This window comes from Agelaius phoeniceus, chromosome 1 (genome assembly GCF_051311805.1).
Source record: "Agelaius phoeniceus isolate bAgePho1 chromosome 1, bAgePho1.hap1, whole genome shotgun sequence".
NCBI lineage: Eukaryota > Metazoa > Chordata > Aves > Passeriformes > Icteridae > Agelaius > Agelaius phoeniceus.
The window spans coordinates 154382204-154405617 of NC_135265.1; the positions used below are offsets into that span (position 1 = coordinate 154382204).

General features: G+C 50.0%; 1 protein-coding gene and 2 long non-coding RNA genes across 3 annotated transcripts in view; 2 read left to right on the forward strand and 1 right to left on the reverse strand.

Moving 5' to 3' along the window:
• The window catches only part of LOC143695685 (rho GTPase-activating protein 39-like), a 34789-nt gene extending 17912 nt beyond the window's left edge, over positions 1 to 16877 (forward strand). The window contains exons 5-10 of the mRNA XM_077190440.1: positions 2862 to 2954; positions 8005 to 8078; positions 12674 to 12873; positions 13755 to 13846; positions 13940 to 14109; positions 16546 to 16877. Of these exons, the coding sequence (XP_077046555.1) occupies positions 2862 to 2954; positions 8005 to 8078; positions 12674 to 12873; positions 13755 to 13846; positions 13940 to 14109; positions 16546 to 16740 (824 nt within the window). The 3' untranslated portion in view covers positions 16741 to 16877. The remainder of the gene's footprint in view (positions 1 to 2861; positions 2955 to 8004; positions 8079 to 12673; positions 12874 to 13754; positions 13847 to 13939; positions 14110 to 16545) is intronic.
• The window catches only part of LOC143695617 (uncharacterized), a 50369-nt gene extending 30120 nt beyond the window's left edge, over positions 1 to 20249 (reverse strand). Inside the window, exons 1-2 of the long non-coding RNA XR_013185011.1 lie at positions 20144 to 20249; positions 19692 to 20009 (exon numbers count right to left, since the gene is read on the reverse strand). This is a non-coding gene — a long non-coding RNA (uncharacterized LOC143695617). The remainder of the gene's footprint in view (positions 1 to 19691; positions 20010 to 20143) is intronic.
• Positions 1 to 23023, forward strand: part of LOC143695616 (uncharacterized) — a 52418-nt gene extending 29395 nt beyond the window's left edge. Inside the window, exons 3-5 of the long non-coding RNA XR_013185010.1 lie at positions 19854 to 21067; positions 21310 to 21798; positions 21857 to 23023. This is a non-coding gene — a long non-coding RNA (uncharacterized LOC143695616). The remainder of the gene's footprint in view (positions 1 to 19853; positions 21068 to 21309; positions 21799 to 21856) is intronic.
• Positions 23024 to 23414: the final 391 nt, after the last annotated feature.

The following is a 23414-nucleotide window of genomic DNA, read 5'->3' on the forward strand; positions in this document are numbered from 1 at the left end:
GTCACCTCCACTCCTGGAACCTCCCCCATCCCCTGAAGTTCCATCCAACCCAAACCATTCCAGGATTCCATGGTTTCCATCATTCCCACCTCCAGATGTTTCCTCTCAAGTAGCTTTGGGTCCAAAATTCCAGGATTCCATGGTTTCCATCACTCCCACCCCCAGATGTTTCCTCTGGAATAGCTTTGGACCCAAAATTCCAGGATTCCATGGTTTCCATCATTCCCACTCCCAGATGTTTCCTCTCCAGTAGCTTTGGATCCAAAATTCCAGGATTCCATGGTTTCCATCACTCCCACCTCCAGATGATTCTTCCAAAGTAGCTTTGGATCCAAAATTCCAGGATTCCATGGTTTCCACCATGCCCACCTCCAGATGTTTCCTCTGGAATAGCTTTGGACCCAAAATTCCAGGATTCCATGGTTCCACCATCATTCCCACCTCCAGATGTTTCTTCCAAAGTAGCTTTGGATCCAAAATTCCAGGATTCCATGGCTTCCATCATTCCCACCTCCAGATGATTCTTCCAAAGTAGCTTTGGACCCAAAATTCCAGGATTCCATGGTTTCCATCATTCCCACCTCCAGATGTTTCCTCTCGAGTAGCTTTGGATCCAAAATTCCAGGATTCCATGGTTTCCATCACTCCCACCTCCAGATGATTCTTCCAAAGTAGCTTTGGATCCAAAATTCCAGGATTCCATGATTTCCATCACTCCCACCTCCAGATGTTTCTTCCGAAGTAGCTTTGGACCCAAAATTCCAGGATTCCATGGTTCCACCATCATTCCCACCTCCAGATGTTTCTTCCAAAGTAGCTTTGGATCCAAAATTCCAGGATTCCATGGTTCCACCATCATGCCCACCCCCAGATGTTTCTTCCAAAGTAGCTTTGGATCCAAAATTCCAGGATTCCATGGTTTCCATCACTCCCACCTCCAGATGATTCTTCCAAAGTAGCTTTGGATCCAAAATTCCAGGATTCCATGGTTTCCTTCATTCCCACCTCCAGATGTTTCCTCTGGAATAGCTTTGGCTCCAAAATTCCAGGATTCCATGGTTTCCATCATTCCCACCCCCAGATGTCTCTCCTCAAGTAGCTTTGGATCCAAAATTCCAGGATTCCATGGTTTCCACCATGCCCACCTCCAGATGTTTCCTCTGGAATACCTTTGGATCCAAAATTCCAGGATTCCATGGTTTCCATTATTCCCACCCCCAGATGTTTCTTCCAAAGTAGCTTTGGATCCAAAATTCCAGGATTCCATGGTTTCCATCATTCCCACCTCCAGATGTTTCCTCTGGAATAGCTTTGGATCCAAAATTCCAGGATTCCATGATTTCCATCATTCCCACCTCCAGATGTTTCTTCCGAAGTAGCTTTGGACCCAAAATTCCAGGATTCCATGGTTTCCATCATTCCCACCCCCAGATGTTTCTTCCAAAGTAGCTTTGGATCCAAAATTCCAGGATTCCATGGTTTCCATCATTCCCACCTCCAGATGTTTCCTCTGGAATAGCTTTGGATCCAAAATTCCAGGATTCCATGGTTCCACCATCATGCCCACCTCCAGATGTTTCCTCTGGAATAGCTTTGGGTCCAAAATTCCAGGATTCCATGGTTTCCATCATGCCCACCTCCAGATGTTTCCTCTCGAGTAGCTTTGGATCCAAAATTCCAGGATTCCATGGTTTCCATCACTCCCACCCCCAGATGTTTCTTCCAAAGTAGCTTTGGATCCAAAATTCCAGGATTCCATGGTTTCCTTCATTCCCACCTCCAGATGTTTCCTCTGGAATAGCTTTGGATCCAAAATTCCAGGATTCCATGGTTTCCATTATTCCCACCTCCAGATGTTTCCTCTCCAGTAGCTTTGGACCCAAAATTCCAGGATTCCATGGTTTCCATCATGCCCACCTCCAGATGTTTCCTCTGGAATAGCTTTGGATCCCAAAAAAACCCCAGTGTTGGGACGGAGCCCAGAAGATTCCCACCTCCTGAGGTTTATAGGTCATGGCCCAGAGGAGGAGACAGAAATTTGAGAAATTTGGGAATTTTAGGGGATCCTTTCCAACCTTGGGATTGGTTGTCCCAAATCCTTCGCCCTCTGGACGTGCCCATGAGTCGCTGCCGCCTCCCGGTGGGTCACGGGATGAGGTGGGACTGGGGGTCCAGGAGGATTTGGGATTTTGGGGATTTTGGATCCCAAATTTCTCCCGGGGTTCCGAGATGTCCTTCAGCTCCTGGAGGGGACACCAGGAGAGGATCCCAGCCCAGGTGGCCACGGGAGGTGGAGAAGACCCCATGGGCCATTCCGGGAATGTCGGGATGGGTCGGGTTGGTCCCACCAGAGGTGCCAAAGCCATTTCCCGCCAAAGGAGAGGCTCCGCCCCCAACTCCCTGCCAGCCAATCAGAGCCCTTCCCTGGGAATTCCCCAATTCCGCCCTCGTTCTGAGTTTTCCGTGTTTTTTCCCGGAATTTCGTTGTCTTTGTGTTGATTGGTTTCGTTGTCGATGTCGATTTGTTTTAATTTGCATTTTCGAGTCCGTCTCATTTTGGTTGAATTTGCATTTTCATTGTCGTTTCAATCGCGTTTTTATTTCCATTTTATTTTTTGTTCTCTTCCTTTTACTTTCAGTTTTTTGACATTTAAATTTCGATTTCGATTTTAATTTTGATTTCGATTTCGATTTTAATTTTGATTTCGATTTTAATTTTGATTTTAATTTTGATTTTGATTTTAATTTCGATTTTGATTTTAATTTCGATTTCGTTTTCTTTTCTCCATCTCCATCCCACCCCGCCCCGCTCCCCATTCCCGTCGTTGGTTCCCGCGGGAATTCCCGGTGCTCCCCCCCAGTCTCGCGGCACCTCCGGCACCTCCTGGCAAGGACCAATCAGAAGAAACCCAAATTGCGAAAGAAACCAAAGCCCCAGAGCGAGGAGATCCCGGGTAGGGAGCCCAGAATTCCCACAACGCTGATTAATTAATTAATTAATTAATTGGGGTAGCTAATAACAGTCAGATAGAGCTGGTGCCATTTATTTATTAATATTATTGCTATTAATATTAGTGGTGTTATTAGTGGTATTATTAGTGTTAATATTATTGTTGCATTAATTGGGGTAATTAATAGGGGTCAGATAGAGCTGGTGCCATTTATTTATTAATATTATTGCTATTAATATTAGTGGTGTTATTAGTGGTATTATTAGTGTTAATATTATTATTGCATTAATTGGGGTAATTGATAGGGGTCAGATAGAGCTGGTGCCATTTATTTATTAATATTATTGCTATTAATATTAGTGGTGTTGTTAGTGTTGGTATTAGTGTTAATATTATTATTGCATTACTTGGGGTAATTAACGGGGTCAGATAGAGTTGGTGGAGTTTATATAATAATAATTATTAATATTAGTACTAATATAATTAGTGATAGTATTACTATTAGTGTTGGTATTAGTATTAATATTTTTCTATTAATTTGGATAATTAATAGTGGTGAGATAGAGTTTATGTCCTTTAGATATGAATATTAATATTGATATTATTAGTATGATTAGTATTAGTGTTGATATTAATCTTAGGATTAGCATTATTAGTCTTCGTATTAGTATTAATAATATGATTGCATTAATTGGGGTAATTAATAGGAGTGACATAGAATTGGTGTAATTTATGCAATATTATTATTAGTGTCAGTATTAATATCAGCACTAGTATTATTAGTATTGGTATTAGTAGTAATATTGTATTAATTGGGGTAATTAATAGGGGTGAGATAGAGTTGGTGTAATATATGCAGTACTATTAATACAATTAGTATAATTAGTGTTGGTATTAATATTAGCATTAGTATTATTAGTATTGGTATTAGTATTCATATTATTAATGCATTAATTGGGGTAATTAATAGGGGTGAGATAGAGTTGGTGTTGTTTAGGTATTAATATTATTATTTATAATATTAGTATTATCAGTATTAGTGTGGGTATAATATTAGCGTTAGTGTTATTAGTATTGGTATTAGTGTTACTATTATTATTAGTTTGTATAAATTATATTATTAATTAATAATTGTATTATTTGGGGCAATTAATAGGGATGAGATAGAGTTGGAATTTATATAATATTAGTAGTATTAGTAGTATTAGTGTTGGTATTAATATTAGCATTAGTGTTATTAGTATTGGTATTAGTAGTAATATTATTATTGCATTAATTGGGGCAATTAATAGGATTGAAGTACAGCTTCTTAATTTATGTAATATGATTGCTATTATTAATATTAGTATTGGTATTGGTAGTATTCAGAGTATTAGCAGGAGAATTAGTATTAGTATTAGTATTAGTATTAGTATTAGTATTAGTATGATGATATTAATTGGGGTAATTAATGCCGTGAGATAAAGTTGGTGTAAATGATGTAGTAATATTATTGATAGTATTAATATTAGTAAAACTATACATATTATTTTTAGTATTAGGATTATATTAATAAAAATTGTAATATGGATGTCAGTATTAATATTAATTGCAAGTATTAATATTAATAAATAATGCATCCTTTTTATTAATATTAGTATTTATACAAGTGCAAATATTGCACTAATATTAGTATTTAGCATTAATATTAATAGTTTTATTAGCATTAATATAATATTACTATTAGATTAGTAACAAATAGTAATATGTATGTTATTATTAAAGCCAATATTAATAATAAATAGTCCCATTAATAAATAATAATGGTAGGAGTAGTAAGAGTAATAGTAACAGATAATAATATAAATATTATTTTAAATATTATAAGTATTATTAGTAATATTACTATCAGTATTAATATTAGTAGTAGTGTCAGTATTATAAGAAATCATAATATGGATGTTAATATTAATATTAATATTAATAAAATAGTAATATTGCTAAATAATAATGGTGGGAGTAGTATTAGTAACCCTAAGAGTAACAAATAACATTAATAATGTAATAAATATTAACCTAAATATTATTAATATTAGTATAATATTAAAATCAATATTAATAATATTAAACGGTAATATTGATTCTAGTATTAGTATTAATATTAATAAGAAATAGTAATATAATTAAATAAAATTGGAGGAGTAAAAATAACATTGTAATAGTAATAATTAAATTTTTTATAACAATCATTATCATTATTGTGCAATCATTTGCAATTATAATTATTTCTATTATATTTATATTCATCATGATAATTATATTATAATTATATTCATTATGATAATGATAATTAATTATAACAATAATTCTCCTATAAAACAGTAATTTTCTGATTAATTAATAAATATTTATTTTTTGATATATAGACTATAATACATGATGATGTATTTATATATAAAACAACAATCTAAAATTACCATAATTATTTGTTAAAATTAATAAAATATGCATTTATATATATATTAACAATAATTATATATTTATATTTGTATTATTAAAAGTTATTATTAACAATGACTAAATTAAAAGATATAATTTTATATTTATTAATAAATATAGCATTATTACATTATGAATATTGTAATTATTAAATATTAATGATATATTAATACCTACAATATCATTCATAAATTCATCAATTTAACACCAATAATTTTAAAAATTCATTAATTAATTATAATATATACTACCAAATAATATTAATTTAAATATTATAAATATAAATATTATAATTTAATCATATTAAATTAATTATAATAACTTAATATAATTATGATAACAATTTAATTGTTATAATTTATTAATTGAATAGAATTAATTTAATTTAGAAAATCGTCTCAAATAAATTATTAATGATAATATTTATAATGGCAATTATTAAAAGTTACTAATAATGATGAATATATCATCTATAACTTTAACATTAAATATAAAACTATTTCATTATTAATATTTCTTAATATGTACAATATTTATAAATCCATTCATCTAAGATAATTAATCAAGGAAATTACATTTAATTAAATAATTTTATTAATTAATTTATTATTTTCGTATAATTAACATAATATAGTTAATAGAATTAATATAAGTTTAATAATAGAATTCAATAGTACAATAATGTAATTTATTTATTTTCTTGAATTAATCAGTGCCATTAATTAATGTGCAATTAATTAATTGATGCATTCCCCTGGGAGTCTCTGCTGGGACTGAGGGAAATTTGGGATCCACCAGGAGGAACCTCCAGGAGACACCAAGGGAGGGCCTGGGGAGCTCCGGGTGGGGCTGGACCTTCACAAACCGGGATTGGATCCCACCAGGTCCCACCAGGTCCCACCAGAATCCCATCGGATCCCACCAGGTCCCACCAAAATCCCACCAGGTCCCATCAGATCCCACCAGGTCCCACCAGGTCCCATCAGATCCCATCAGGTCCCACCAAAATCCCATTGGATCCCACCAGGTCCCACCAGAATCCCATCAGATCCCACCAGGTCCCACCAAAATCCCACCAGGTCCCACCAAAATCCCACCGGATCCCACCAGGTCCCACCAAGTCCCACCAAAATCCCACCAGGTCCCACCAAAATCCCACCAGGTCCCACCAGATCTCACCAAAATCCCATCGGGTCCCACCAGGTCCCACCAAAATCCCACCGGATCCCACCAGGTCCCATCAGGTCCCACCAAAATCCCACCAGGTCCCACCAAAATCCCATCAGGTCCCACCAAAATCCCATTGGGTCCCACCAGGTCCCAGCAGGTCCCATCAGATTCCCACCAGGTCCCACCAGCTCCCATCAAATCCCTTTGGATCCCACCAAGTCCCACCAAATCCCTTTGGATCCCACCAGGTCCCACCAACTCCACCCTCTGGAGGTCCTCACTCCATCTTCTCCTGGGCTCCATCCCAAAGTCCAGCCCGCTCTCCTGGCAGGGTTTGGTTGAGATGGTCCTCAGAGGTCCCGTCCCACCCCAACCATTCCATGATTCCATCAGAGAATTCCATGATCTGAGGCCACCCGGTGGAGATGTCCAGAAGGTCCCACCAGGCCCCCGGGGCTGTTGGGATGGTCCAGAAGGTGCCACCAGGTCCCCAAGGCCCTGGGAATGATCCAGAAGGTTCCATCAGGTCCCCAAGGCCCTGGGAATGATCCAGAAGGTTCCATCAGGTCCTCAGGGCTTCTCCTGGGATGGTCCAGAAAGTTCCATCAGGTCCCCAGGGCTGTTGGGATTTTCCAAAAGGTGCCACCAGGTCTTCAGGGCTTCTTCTGGGATGGTCCAGAAGGTCCCACCAGGTCCCCGGGGCTGTTGGGATGGTCCAGAAGGTTCCATCAGGTCCCCGGGGCTGTTGGGATGGTCCAGAAGGTCCCACCAGGTTCCCAAGGCCCTGGGAATGGTCCAGAAAGTTCCATGAGGTCCTCAGAGCTTCTCCTGGGATGCTCCAGAAGGTCCCACCAGGCCCCCAGGGCTGTTGGGATGGTCCAGAAGGTTCCATCAGGTCCCCGGGGCTGTTGGGATGGTCCAGATGGTTCCATCAGGTCCCCAAGGCGCTGGGCATGATCCAGAAGGTTCCATCAGGTCCCTAGATCTTCTCCTGGGATGGTCCAGAAGGTCCCACCAGGTCCCCAGGGGTGTTTGGATTGGTGTTGTCTCCTCACTGGAGGGCATCAGGAAGAGGAGATGGGGTGAAGATGGAAGTGGTGGGATCTGGAGAAGACAGATGGGATGGGAGTGGTGACCATGGCAGTGGTGGCCCCCAAAAGCCACCCAAGATGAAGCCACCACGGAGCTCCAGAGCTCCACCTTTGGTGGTTCCTCCAAGGTTCTTGTGAGGTTTGAGGGGGACGAGGTCTCTCTGTGAGTGGTGACAAGGATGGAGATGGAGCAGCACCGTGGGGAGGGGACAGGACCTCCTGCAGGTCCTGGAGGTGACATCCCAGCATCCTGGAGGTGACATCCCAGCATCCTGGAGGTGACCTCCCACCACCCAGCGTGTCTTCTCTTGCAGGGGTGGCCATCAGCACTTACGCCAAGTACTGCTACAACAAACTCCAGAAGGCGGCGCTGACCGGGGCCAAGAAGGTACCAGAATGTGGGGTGGGCCTGGGCAGGGGTGGACAAGGAGGGGACAAGGAGGTCACCTCCCACCAGGGTCATCCAGGAGCTTCTGGGATCGGGGAAGGGGCTGGAGGAGGGAGGTGGTGGAAGGAGGTGGTTGTGGTGAGGAGAACTTGTGGAGATCTTCTGGAGACCTGGAGATCTTCTGGAGATCTGGAGATCTTCTGGAGAGCGTCTAAGGAGCTTCAGGAGAACTTCTGGGAACCTTCTGGAAGATTTCTGGAGAACTTCTGGTAGGGAGCTTCTGGGAAGCTTTTGAGGATCTTCTGAAGAGCCGAGAAACTCCTGGGAACCTTCTGGAAAGCTTGGAAGGATCTCCTGGGCACCTCTTAAAATCTGTCTGGAGACCTTCCGAGAGCTTCCTGAAGACTTCTGGAGACCTTCTGGGAATTTTCGGCAGAATTTCTGAGAACCTCGTGAACACCTTTAGGAGACGTTCTGGGAACCTTCTGGAAACTTTTTAAGGACCTTCTGTGGGCCTTCAGAAGACGTTCCAGAGACCATCTGGAGATCTTCAGGAGACCTTCTGAAAACCTTGCAGGGGGGACCTTCTGGGAATTTTCTAAGGAACTTCTGGAGAACTTTTGGGATTCTTCTGGAGACCTTCTGAAGACTTTCTGGAGACCTCTTAAGGACCTCCTGTGGATCTTCTGAAGACATCCTGGAGACTGACTGAGGACCTTCTGGAGATCTTCTGGAAACTTTCTGGAGATCCTCTGGGAACTCTCTGAAGATCTCTGGGAACTCTCTGAAGATCTTGGAGGGATCTGAAGGTCCTTTTAAGGATCTTTGGGAGAACTTCTGGGAGTCTTCTAGAGACCTTCTGAAGACTTTCTGGAGACCTTTAGGGGATTTTCTGGGGACTTCCTGAGGAACTCCTGGAGACCTTCTGGAAGCCCAGGACCAATGTTCAGCTTTCCAGAAGCATCCCAGAGCTGTGGCTCCTTCTCCTCCTGGCAAAATCCATCGGTGGAGATCCTTCAGCGTGGCCATGGTCCCACCAAGCTCCATGGGGTTGGATCCACTTGTGAATCAAGATGGTGGATGGATGGATGATGGATGGATGATGGATGGATGGGTGGATGGATGGATGGATGGATGGATGGATGGATGATGGATGGATGGATGGATGGATGGATGATGGATGATGGATGGATGGATGGATGGATGGATGGATGGATGGATGGATGGATGATGGATGGATGGATGGATGGATGGATGGATGGATGGATGGATGGATGATGGATGGATGATGGATGGATGGATGGATGGATGATGGATGATGGATGGATGGATGGATGGATGATGGATGGATGGATGGATGGATGGATGGATGGATGGATGGATGGATGGATGGATGGATGATGGATGGATGATGGATGGATGGATGATGGATGGATGGATGATGGATGGATGGATGATGGATGGATGGATGGATGATGGATGGATGATGGATGGATGGATGGATGGATGGATGATGGATGGATGATGGATGGATGGATGGATGATGGATGGATGATGGATGGATGATGGATGGATGGATGGATGATGGATGATGGATGGATGGATGATGGATGGATGATGGATGATGGATGGATGATGGATGGATGGATGGATGGATGGATGGATGATGGATGATGGATGGATGGATGATGGATGGATGATGGATGATGGATGGATGATGGATGGATGGATGGATGGATGGATGGATGATGGATGATGGATGATGGATGGATGGATGATGGATGGATGATGGATGGATGGATGGATGGATGGATGGATGATGGATGGATGATGGATGGATGGATGGATGATGGATGATGGATGGATGATGGATGGATGGATGGATGGATGGATGGATGGATGGATGGATGGATGGATGGATGATGGATGGATGATGGATGGATGGATGGATGGATGATGGATGATGGATGGATGGATGGATGGATGATGGATGGATGGATGGATGGATGGATGGATGGATGGATGGATGGATGGATGGATGGATGATGGATGGATGATGGATGGATGGATGATGGATGGATGGATGATGGATGGATGGATGATGGATGGATGGATGGATGATGGATGGATGATGGATGGATGGATGGATGGATGGATGATGGATGGATGATGGATGGATGGATGGATGATGGATGGATGATGGATGGATGATGGATGGATGGATGGATGATGGATGATGGATGGATGGATGATGGATGGATGATGGATGATGGATGGATGATGGATGGATGGATGGATGGATGGATGGATGATGGATGATGGATGGATGGATGATGGATGGATGATGGATGATGGATGGATGATGGATGGATGGATGGATGGATGGATGGATGATGGATGATGGATGATGGATGGATGGATGATGGATGGATGATGGATGGATGGATGGATGGATGGATGGATGATGGATGGATGATGGATGGATGGATGGATGATGGATGATGGATGGATGATGGATGGATGGATGGATGGATGGATGGATGGATGGATGGATGGATGGATGGATGGATGGATGATGGATGGATGATGGATGGATGATGGATGGATGATGGATGGATGGATGGATGGATGATGGATGGATGATGGATGGATGGATGGATGGATGGATGGATGGATGATGGATGGATGGATGATGGATGGATGATGGATGGATGGATGATGGATGGATGGATGGATGGATGGATGGATGGATGATGGATGGATGGATGGATGGATGATGGATGGATGGATGGATGATGGATGGATGATGGATGATGGATGATGGATGGATGGATGGATGATGGATGGATGATGGATGGATGGATGGATGATGGATGATGGATGGATGATGGATGGATGGATGGATGGATGGATGGATGGATGGATGGATGGATGGATGGATGGATGGATGATGGATGGATGATGGATGGATGATGGATGGATGGATGATGGATGGATGGATGGATGGATGGATGGATGATGGATGGATGATGGATGGATGATGGATGGATGGATGGATGAATCCATGGATGGATGGATGGATGGATGGATGGATGGATGATGGATGGATGGATGGATGGATGGATGGATGGATGATGGATGGATGGATGGATGGATGGATGGATGGATGGATGGATGATGGATGGATGATGGATGGATGATGGATGATGGATGGATGGATGGATGGATGGATGGATGATGGATGGATGGATGGATGGATGGATGGATGATGGATGGATGATGGATGGATGGATGATGGATGGATGGATGGATGGATGAATCCATGGATGGATGGATGGATGGATGGATGGATGATGGATGGATGGATGGATGGATGATGGATGGATGGATGGATGGATGATGGATGATGGATGATGGATGGATGATGGATGGATGGATGGATGGATGGATGATGGATGATGGATGGATGGATGATGGATGGATGGATGGATGGATGGATGATGGATGGATGGATGGATGGATGGATGGATGGATGGATGGATGGATGATGGATGGATGGATGGATGATGGATGGATGATGGATGATGGATGGATGGATGGATGGATGGATGATGGATGATGGATGGATGGATGGATGATGGATGGATGGATGGATGATGGATGGATGGATGATGGATGGATGGATGGATGGATGATGGATGGATGGATGGATGGATGGATGATGGATGGATGGATGATGGATGGATGATGGATGGATGATGGATGATGGATGGATGGATGATGGATGGATGGATGGATGATGGATGGATGATGGATGATGGATGGATGGATGGATGGATGGATGGATGGATGGATGGATGGATGGATGGATGATGGATGGATGATGGATGGATGATGGATGGATGGATGATGGATGGATGGATGATGGATGGATGATGGATGGATGGATGGATGGATGGATGGATGGATGGATGATGGATGGATGGATGGATGATGGATGATGGATGGATGATGGATGATGGATGGATGGATGGATGATGGATGGATGATGGATGGATGGATGGATGATGGATGGATGGATGGATGGATGGATGGATGATGGATGGATGGATGGATGATGGATGATGGATGATGGATGCATGGATGGATGGTGGATGAATCCATGGATGGATGGATGGATGGATGGATGGATGAATCCATGGATGGATGGATGGTGGATGAATCCATGGATGGATGGATGGATGGATGGATGGATGGATGGATGATGGATGATGGATGGATCCATGGATGGACGGACGGATGGATGGATGGATGGATGATGGATGGATGGATGGATGGATGGATGGATGGATGGATGGATGGATGGATGAATCCATGGATGGATGGATGGATGGATGGATGGATCCATGGATGGACAGATGGATGGACGGATGGATTGTGGTGGAACCACCTTGCCCAAGTCTCCTGGAATCCCTCCACGGCTCCATCACCATCCCCATGATCCTCCACCATGGGTGGCTGCCATTGAGCACATCCCACCCCGGCCACCACCATGGACAAGGCCACCGGTGGGTGACCTCTGGTGTCTCCTGCAGGGCCTGAAGAAGCCGAACATCGAGGAGATCCGTCACGCCAAGAACGCCGTCTTCAACCCGTCCATGTTCGGCAGCTCCCTGCAGGACATCGTGGCCATGCAGAAGGAGAGGTACCCGGACCGGCAGCTGCCCTGGGTGCAGACCCGGCTCTCCGAGGAGGTCCTGGCGCTCAACGGGGACCAGACCGAGGGCATCTTCAGGTAAAGCCACCCCACGCTCGTGGGGACATCTCGCGGTGCTGGCAAGATGGAGGTTCTCATAAGGGCTGTCTCAAAATGGGGGAAGTTCTCGTTTCTGGGTGTTCTTCTCCTCTGGTGGGTGCTCCAAGGTTCATGGGGGCTTCTTTATGGTGGCCACCAAAGTTGTGGCAAGGTCTTGGTGGCACCATCCAGGTTCTCCTTGGTCCATAGAGGTTTCTCCATGGTGGCCACCACAGTTATGGTGGGTTCTTGGTGGCACCAAGGTCCCAAAGCAGCTCCGAGGCCATGGAGGTTTCTCCATGGTGGCCACCAGTCGTGGGTCCTTCCAACTTCTCCTCACTCCATGGTGGCCCCCACAGTCATGGTGAGGTCTGGGTGGCCAACATCCACTAGGTTCCCTCAACTTCTCCTTTCTCCAAGGCCATGGGGGTTTCTCCATGGTGACCACCAAAGTCATGGCAAGGTCTTGGTGGCACCATCCAGGTTCTCCTTGGTCCATAGAGGTTTCTCCATGGTGACCACCAAAGTCATGGCAAGGTCTTGGTGGCACCAAGCTCCCAAAACAGCTCCAAGGCCATGGAGGTTTCTCCACAGTGGCCACCAGAGTCATGGTGGGACCTTGGTGGCACCAAGCTCCCAAAACAGCTCCAAGGCCATGGAGGTTTCTCCCTGGTGTCCACCAGTCATGGTGGAACCTTGGTGGCACCAAGCTCCCAACATGGCTCCAAGGCCGTGGAGGTTTCTCCACGGTGTCCCCCAAGATGGTCTCTTGGTGGCACCAACCATCTCCGTGCCCAGCTGATGTCCCCTCCCGGTTCTCCTGGAGCACCCTGGGATGTCCCCATGGGTCCCTGTCCCACCAACCCCTCCTCCCCCCGCAGGGTCCCCGGCGACATCGACGAGGTCAACGCCCTCAAGCTCCAGGTGGACCAATGGAAGATCCCCACCGGCTTGGAGGACCCGCACGTTCCCGGTAGGACCTCGGGGGCGGTGTTTGGCGGTGGGGCCGGCATCTGCAGCCCCTGGACCTTCTGACCGGTTGTCCTCTTGCCTGTGTGCTCCGCAGCGTCGCTGCTGAAGCTGTGGTACCGCGAGCTGGAGGAGCCGCTGATCCCCCACGAGTTCTACGAGCGCTGCATCTCCCACTACGAGAGCCCCGAGGCCGCCATCGCCGTCGTCCACTCGCTGCCCCGGATCAACAAGATGGTGCTGTGCTACCTCATCCGCTTCCTCCAGGTACGGCCAGAGCGCCCCGGCCGCCCAGCAGGGCACGCCCAGCGCGGGTCGCTTCTCCTGACGTGGTTTTGGGTTCCACCAACCGGCCCCAGCACCTCCGTCTCTGTTCTAGCACTCCATGGGTTGGTGCTCCTGGTTCCTTCTCCTGACGTGGTTTTGGGTTCCACCAAACGACCCCAGCACCTCCGTCTCCGTTCTAGCACCCCATGATTGGTGCTCCTGGTTGATTCTCTTGGTTCCTTCTCCTGACGTGGTTTTGGGTTCCACCAACCAACCCCAGCACCTCCGTCTCCGTTCTAGCACCCCATGATTGGTGCTCCTGGTTGATTCTCCTGGTTCCTTCTCCTGAGGTGGTTTTGGGTTCCACCAACCAACCCCAGCACCTCTGTCTCTGTTCTATCACTCCATGGGTTCTTGCTCCTGGTTGATTCTCCTGGTTCCTTCTCCTGACGTGGTTTTGGGTTCCACCAACCGACCCCAGCACCCCCGTCTCTGTTCTAGCACCCCATGAGTTGGTGCTCCTGGTGGCCCTCCTGGTTCCTTCTCCTGACGTGGTTTTGGGTTCCACCAACCAGCCCCAGCACCTCCGTCTCCGTTCTAGCACCCCATGAGTTCTTGCTCCTGGTGGCTCTCCTGGTTCCTTCTCCTGACGTGGTTTTGGGTTCCACCAACCAGCCCCAGCACCTCCGTCTCCGTTCTAGCACCCCATGAGTTGGTGCTCCTGGTTGATTCTCCTGGTTCCTTCTCCTGACGTGGTTTTGGGTTCCACCAACCAGCCCCAGCACCCCCGTCTCCATTCTAGCACTCCATGGGTTCTTGCTCCTGGTGGCTCTCCTGGTTCCTTCTCCTGAGGTGGTTTTGGGTTCTCCAGCTTCACCTCATGGTGACACGAGAACCAGGAGTTCCACCAATCCCATCACCTCCATATCCTCCTTCCACCCCATGAGTTGGTGCTCCTGGTGACCCTCCTGGTTGCTTCTCCTGAGGTGGTTTTGGGTTCTTCGAGGTCACCATGAGAAGAACCGGGAGTTCCACCAACCCCATCACTTCCATTTCCCTTCTACCACTCCATGAGTTCATGCCCCTGGTGACCCTCCTGGTTCCTTTTCTTGAGATGGTTTTGGGTTCTCCAAGGTCACCACATGGTGACCCCCATCTCCCTCAAAAGACAGGAGATGCACCAATCCCATCACCTCCATCTTTTTCCTCCCATTCCATGATTGGTGCTCCTGGTTGATTCTCCTGGTTCCTTCTCCTGAGATGGTTTTGGGTTCTCCAAGGTTTCCATGAGAACCAGGAGTTCCACCAACCCCATCACTTCCATGTCCCTTCTACCACCCTATGAGTTCTTGCCCCTGGTGACCTCCTGGTTCCTTTTCTTGATGTGGTTTTGGGTTCTCCAAGGTCACCATGTGCTGGCCAAGAACCAGGAGTTCCACCAACACCATCGCTTCCATCTCCCTCTACCACTCCATGAGTTCATGCCCCTGGTGACCTCCAGGTCTGGTTGCTTCTCCTGAGCTGGTTTTGGGTTCTTCAAGGTCACCATGAGAAGAACCAGGAGTTCCACCAATCCCATCACCTCCATCTCCTCCTTCCAACCCATGAGTTGGTGCTCCTGGTGGCTCTCCTGGTTCCTTCTCTTGAGGTGATTTTGGGTTCTCCAAGGTCACCACGTGGTGCCCAACAACTTGGAGTTCCACCAACCCCATCACCTCCGTCTCCTCCTTCCACCCCATGAGTTGGTGCTCCTGGTGACCTCCTGCTTCTCTTGAGGTGCTGTTGGGTTTCCCAAGGTCACCACATGGTGGCCAAGAACCGGGAGTTCCACCAACCCCATCACTTCCATGTCCCTTCTACCACCCCATGAGTTCTTGCCCCTGGTGATCTCCAGGTCTGGTTCCTTCTGACCTCGTTCTGGGTTCTTCGAGGTCACCATGTGGTGGCCAAGAACCAGGAGTTCCACCACTTCCATCTCCTTTCTACCACCCATGAGTTCATGCCCCTGGTGACCCTCCTGGTTCCTTCTCCTGAGGTGCTTTTGGGTTCATTGAGGTCACCATGATGTGGCCAAGAACCAGGAGTTCCACCAATCCCATCACCTCCATCTTCTTCCTCCCCACCTATGAGTTGGTGCTCCTGGTGCCCTCCTCGTTCCTTCTCCTGAGGTAGTTTTGGGTTCTCCAAGGTCACCACATGGTGACCCCCATCTCCCTCAAGAACCGGGAGGTCCATGTGGTCCTTCCACCCATCTCCCACCAGTCCCATCACCTCCAGGTGTTCATGGCCTCCTGGTGACCCTCCTGGTTCCTTCTCCTGAGGTGCTTTTAGGTTCTTCTGGGGTCACCAGGTGGTGAAGAGCCAATTCCACATGGTCCTTCCACCCCTCTCCCAGCAACCCCTTGACCTCCACTTTTCTCCTCCCACCGCCCGCAGGTCTTCGTGCAGCCGGCCAACGTGGCGGTGACCAAGATGGACGTCAACAACCTGGCCATGGTGATGGCCCCCAACTGCCTGCGCTGCCAGTCGGACGACCCGCGGATCATCTTCGAGAACACGCGCAAGGAGATGTCCTTCATCCGTGTCCTCATCCAGCACCTGGACACCAGCTTCATGGAGGGCGTCCTATAGCGGCCGCCACCGCGCCGTCCCCACCCCGCCACCCGGTCCCCTCCCAGGGTCACAGTCCCCAGGTGGTGGTGGCACCTATCTCCACCAGGAAACAGGAGGTCCGTGAGGTTCTCCATCATGTGGTGAGCTCCATCTCCACCAAAAAACAGGAGGTCCGTGAGGTTCTTCACTGTGTGGTGAGCTCCATCTCCACCAAGAACTGGGAGGTCCATGAGGTTCTTCACTGTGTGGTGAGCTCCATCTCCACTGAGAACCTGGAGGTCTGTGAGGTTCTTCACCACGTGGTGAGCTCCATCTCCATCAAGAATCAGGAGGTCTGTGAGGTTCTTCACCACGTGGTAAGCTCCCTCTCCACCAAGAACCCGGAGGTCCATGTGGGGAGCTCCCTCTCCACCAAGAAGCTGGAGGTCCATGTGGGGAGCTCCATCTCCACCAAGAATCAGGAGGTCTGTGAGGTTCTTCACCACGTGGTGACCTCCCTCTCCACCAAGAACCTGGAGGTCCGTATGGTGAGCTCCATCTGCACCAAGAAGCAGGAGGTCCATGCAGTTCTTCACCATGTGGGGAGCTCCATCTCCACGAAGAATGTAGAGGTCTGTGAGGTTCTCCACCACGTGGTGAGCTCCATCTCCACCAAGAATCTGGAGGTCCATGTGGGGAGCTCCATCTCCACCAAGAACCTGGAGGTCCATGTGGTGAGCTCCATCTGCACCAAGAATCAGGAGGTCTGTGAGGTTCTTCACCATGTGTGGAGCTCCATTTCCACCAAGAACAAGAAGTTCCATGTGGTTCTCCACCACGTGGTGAGCTCCATCTCCACCAAGAACCAGGAGGTCCTTAAGGTTCTGCACCACATGGTGAGCTCCATCTCCACCAAGAACTGGGAGGTTCATGAGGTTCTTCATTGTGTGGTGAGCTCCATCTCCACCAAGAACATGGAGGTCCATGAGGTTCTTCACCACGTGGTGAGTTCCATCTCCACCAAGAACATGGAGGTCCATGTAGGGAGCTCCATCTCCACCAAGAACCCGGAAGTCCATGAGGTTCTTCATTGTGTGGTGAGCTCCATCTCCACTGAGAACCTGGAGGTCTGTGAGGTTCTTCACCACGTGGTGAGTTCCATCTCCACCAAGAACCTGGAGGTCCATGTAGGGAGCTCCATCTCCACCAAGAACCCGGAAGTCCATGAGGTTCTTCACCACGTGGTGAGTTCCATCTCCACCAAGAACCTGGAGGTCCATGTAGGGAGCTCCATCTCCACCAAGAACCCGGAAGTCCATGAGGTTCTTCACCACGTGGTGAGTTCCATCTCCACCAAGAACCTGGAGGTCCATGTGGTGAGCTCCATCTCCACCAAGGAGCATCCTCCACCAAGGAGGAAGATCCATGAGCTTCTCCACCCTCGCCATGTGGTGAGCTCCATCTGCAGCTGGACCTCATGGATGGAGAGCATCCAGGGATTGTCTCCATCTTTTCCCACCCAGACAAGGAGAAGTCCTTGAGGTCCATCCCAACCTTCTGGCTGTGTCACTGCCCGGTTCTTCGCTGGGGGAGTCACGAGGAACATCCTGGCCCTGGGGGGTCTCCATGGGGTTGAGAAGGTCACCTGGACACCAGGGGACCTGCAGTGACAATTGTCCCCCACAGGGAGGAGACCTGGGAGGTCCTCATGGGACTGGTGGCCCAGGGTGGGCTGTGGTGGCCGATTGTCCATCCTGGAAGAGCTGGGTGGGCTGGATGTCCCCACGTGTCACCGTGTCCATCCTGTCCCACACACGTTGGTACCACCAGGACCTGTCCTGGAACCCACCGGGTCTGGCCAGCCCTGTTGGACCTGTCCCAGGACCTCCCATCTGCTCCTGGTTCTTCTGGGCCCATCTTGGTGTCCACCATCTCCTCCTCCTGGAGTTATTTTGGGGTCCATCATCTTCTCCTGGTCCTCCTGGGCCCATCCTGGTGTCCACCATCAACTCCTGGTCCTCCTGAACCCATCTTGGGGTCCAGCATCTCCTCCTGGTCCTCCTGAACCCATCTTGGGGCCCACCATCTCCTCCTGGTCCTTCTGGGCCCATCTTGGGGTCCATCACCAACTCCTGGAGCCATCCTGGTGTCCACCATCAACTCCTGGAGCCATTTTGGGGTCCATCATCTCCTCCTGGGCCTCCTGAACCCATCTTGGGATCCATCCAACTCTTGGACCAATCTTGGGGTCCAGCATCTCCTCCTGGTCCTTCTGAACACATCCTGGTGTCCACCACCAACTCCTGGAGCCATCTTGGGGTTTCATCATCTCCTCATGGTCCTCCTGGAGCCATTTTGGGGTCCAGCATCTCCTCATGGTCCCCCTGAACCCATCTTGAGGTCCACCACCAACTCCTGGAGCCATCTTGGTGTCCACCATCTCCTCATGGTCCTCCTGGAGCCATCCTGGTGTCCATCATCTCCTCCAGAACCCACCTGGGCACCCGTCTCCACCTGGTCCTGTCCATCCCACCTCAGTGTCCCCAGTGTCCTCCAGGAACCATCTTGGTGTCCTTGATCTCCTCCTGGACCCACCTTGGTGGCCCCCATCTCCTCCAAGTCCCCCAGGTCCAACCCTGGTGCCCCCAGATCTCCACCTGGTCCTGCCCAACCCACCTGGGCACCATCATCTGCTCCAGATCCCACCCGAGAACCCCCCAAACCCCTCCAGGTCCTCCTGGTCCCCCCAGATCTCCAGGAGGACCCACCTTGGTGCCCCCACCACCCCCAGGTCCCACCTTGGTGCTCCCAAATCTCCTCCAGGTCCCACCTTGGACACCCTCCAGCAGGACCCACCTTGGTGCCCCTCAATCTTCTTCAGATCTTCCAGGTCCCAACCTGGTGACTCCCAATCTCCACCAGGCCCCACCTTGGTGCCCCCAGATCTCCAGGTCCCACCTTGGTGACCTCAGATCTCCACCAGGCCCCACCTTGGTGCTCCCAAATCTCCTCCAGGTCCTCCACGTCCCACCCTGATGCACCCCAACCTCTTCCTGGTCCCACCTTGGCGACCCCCAATCTCCAGCAGGTCCCACCGTGATGACCTCAGACCTCCTCCAGATCCCACCTCGGTGACCCCAAATCATCTTCAGGTCCCACCTTGGTGACTCCCAACCTCCAGCAGGACCCCCTTGGTGCCCCCACCACTTCCAGGCCTCACTTTGGTGCTCCCAAATCTCCTCCAGCTCCTCCACGTCCCACCCTGATGGACCCCACCTCTTCCAGGTCCCACCTTGGTGACCCCAAACCTCCTCCAGGTCCCACCTTGGTGACCCCAAACCTCCAGGTTCAACCTTGGGGACCCCCAGTTTCCAGCAGGTCCCACCTTGGTGCCCCTCAATCTTCTTCAGATCCTTCAGGTCCCACCTTGGCGACCCCAAACCTTTTCCAGGTCCCACCTTGGTGACCCCCAATGTCCACCAGGACCCACCTTGGTGACCCCAGATCTCCAGGTCCCACCTTGGTGACCTCAGATCTCCTTCGGTTCCTCCACATCCCACCCTGATGGACCCCCCAATGTCCACCAGGACCCCCTTGGTGCCCCCACCACTTCCAGGCCCCACCTTGGTGCTCCCAAATCTCCTCCAGGTCCTCCACGTCCCACCCTGAGGCACCCCAACCTCTTCCAGGTCCCACCTTGGTGACCCCCAATGTCCACTAGGTCCCACCTTGGTGTCCCCAAATCTTCTCCAGGTGACCCCAAACCTCCAGGTCCCACCTTGGTGACCTCAGACCTCCTCCAGATCCCACCTTGGTGACCCCAAATTTTCTCCAGGTCCCACCTTGGTGACTCCCAACCTCCAGCAGGTCCCCCTTGGTGCCCCCACCACTTCCAGGCCTCACTTTGGTGTCCCCAGATCTCCACCAGGTCCCACCTTGGTGACCCCAGATCTCCACCAGGTCCTCCACGTCCCACCCTGATGGACCCCAACCTCTTCCAGGTCCCATCTTGGTGACCCCAAATCTCCACCAGGTCCCACCTTGGTGACCCCAAACCTCCACCAGGTCCCACCTTGGGGACCCCAAATTTTCTCCAGGTTCAACCTTGGACACCTTCCAGCAGGACCCACCTTGGTGCCCCTCAATCTTCTTCAGATCCTCCAGGTCCCAACCTGGTGATCCCAAATCTTCTCCAGGTCCCACCTTGGTGACTCCCAATGTCCACCAGGTCCCACCTTGGTGACTCCCAACTTCCAGCAGGTGCCACCTTGGTGCCCCCACCACTTCCAGGTCCCACCTTGGTGCTCCCAAATCTCCTCCAGGTCCTCCACATCCCACCCTGATGGACTCCCCCAGTCTCCACCAGGTCCCATCTCGGTGACCCCCAATTTCCAGCAGGTCCCACCTTGGTGCCCTTCAATCTTCTTCAGATCCTTCAGGTCCCACCTTGGTGACCCCAATGTGCACCAGGTCCCACCTTGGTGACTCCCAACCTCCACCAGGACCCCCTTGGTGCCCCCACCACTTCCAGGCCCCACCTTGGTGACCCCAAATCTCCACCATGTCCTCCATATCCCACCCTGATGGAACCCCCCCAATGTCCAGCAGGTCCCACCTTGGTGACCCCAAATCTTCTCCAGGTCCCACTCTGGTGACCCCCAATGTCCAGCAGGACCCACCTTGGTGCCCCTCAATCTTCAGATCCTTCAGGTCCCACCCTGGTGACCCCCAATCTCCACCAGGTCCCACCTTGGTGACCCCCAGCCTCCAGCAGAACCCACCTTGGTGACCCCAAATCTCCAGGTCCCACCTTGGTGACCTCAGATCTCCAGGTCCCACCTTGGTGACCCCCAACTTCCAGCAGGTCCCACCTTGGTGCCCCCACCACTTCCAGGACCAGCCTTGGTGACCCCAAATCTCCTCCAGGTCCTCCACATCCCACCCTGATGGACCCCCCAGTCTCCACCAGGTCCCACCGTGGCAACCTCAAATCTTCTCCAGGTCCCACCTTGGTGACCCCAAACCTTCTCCAGGTCCCACCTTGGTGACCCCAAATCTTCTCCAGGTTCCACCCTGGTGACCCCAAATCTTCTCCAGGTTCCACCCTGGTGACCCCAAATCCCCAGGTCCCACCTTGGTGACCCCAAATCCCCAGGTCCCACCTTGGTGACCCCAAATCTTCTCCAGGTTCCACCCTGGTGACCCCAAATCCCCAGGTCCCACCTTGGTGGCCCCCCACCTCCAGCAGGTCCCACCCTGGTGACCCCAAATCCTCTCCAGGTCCCACCTTGGTGACCCTAACATCCATCAGGTCCCCAGAATGGAGAGGTCCCCACAGTGGGGGGGTCCCCAAGATCCTGGGATGGTCCCCAAGGCAGGGAGGGGTTCCCCAAATGGGCTCCATGGAGGGGTTCCCAAAACGGGGATGGTCCCCAAAATGGGGGGGGGAATCCCATGAGGGTCCCATGGGTGGGAGGTCCCCAAAATGGGGAGGTCCCAAAATGGCTGCCAAGGCCTGGAAGGGTCCCCAAAGTGGAGAAGGTCCCCAAAATGGTGGGGTCACTAAGGTGGGGACAATCCCCAAAATGGAGGGGTCCCATAGGGGGTCCCATGGGTGAGGTCACCAAAATGGGGGGGTCACCAAGGTGGGGATGGTGGGGGGGCGTCTCATAGAGGGTGGAGAAGGTCCCCAAAGCTTGGGGGGGTCCCCAAAATGGAGGAGGTCCCATGGAGGGGGTCCCCAAAATGGGGACAGTCCCCAAAATGGGAGGTCCCCAAGGCCTGAAGGGTCCCCAAAATGGAGAAAGTCCCCAAAATGGGGATGGTCCTCAAAATGGGGGGTCCCATGAGGGTCCCATGGGTGAGAGGCCCCCAAAATGTGGGGGGGTCACCAAGGTGGGCACAGCCCCCAAAATTGGGGGGGGTCTCATAGAGGGTGGAGAAGGTCCCCAAAACAGGGGGGTCCCCAAGGCCTGAAGGGTCCCCAAAATGGAGAAAGTCCCCAAAATGAAGAGGTCACCAAGGTGGGGACAGTCCCCAAAATGGGGGGTCCCATGGGGGGGGTCACCAAAATGGGGATGGTCCCCAAAATGGGGAGATCCCATTGAAGGTCCCTAAATTGGGGGGATCACCAAGGTGGGGACAGTCCCCAAAATGGGGGGTCCCCAAAATGGAGAATGTCCCCAAAATGGGGGGTCCCCAAAATGGAGAATGTCCCCAAAATGGGGGGGTCACCAGGGTGGGGACAGTCCCCAAAATAGGGGGGGTCCCATGGAGGGTCCCATGGGTGGGAGGTCCCCAAAATGAGGGGTGTTATCAAGTTGGGGATGGGGTCACCTAAATGGGGGGGAGGGGGGTCTCATGGAGGGGGGTCCCCAAAATGGAGATAGTCCCCAAAATGGGGGGATCTTATAGGGGGGGGTCCCATGGGTGGGAGGTCCCCAAAATGGTGGAGTCACCAAGGTGGAGAAGGTCCCCAAAATAGGGGGTCTCATAAAGGGGGTCCCCAAAATGGGGATGGTCCCCAAAATGGGGGTCCCATGGGTGATGTCCCCAAAGTGGGGAGGGGGGAGGTCCCCAAATTAGGGTGGGGGTCCCCAAATTAAGCTGTGGGGTGTCCCCAAACTGGGGGGGGTGGGGCCAACCCAGCGCTACCTCCCAACTCTGCTCACTGCCAGGGGACCCCCCCCCCTTTTCCTTGGCTTAATTAAGTT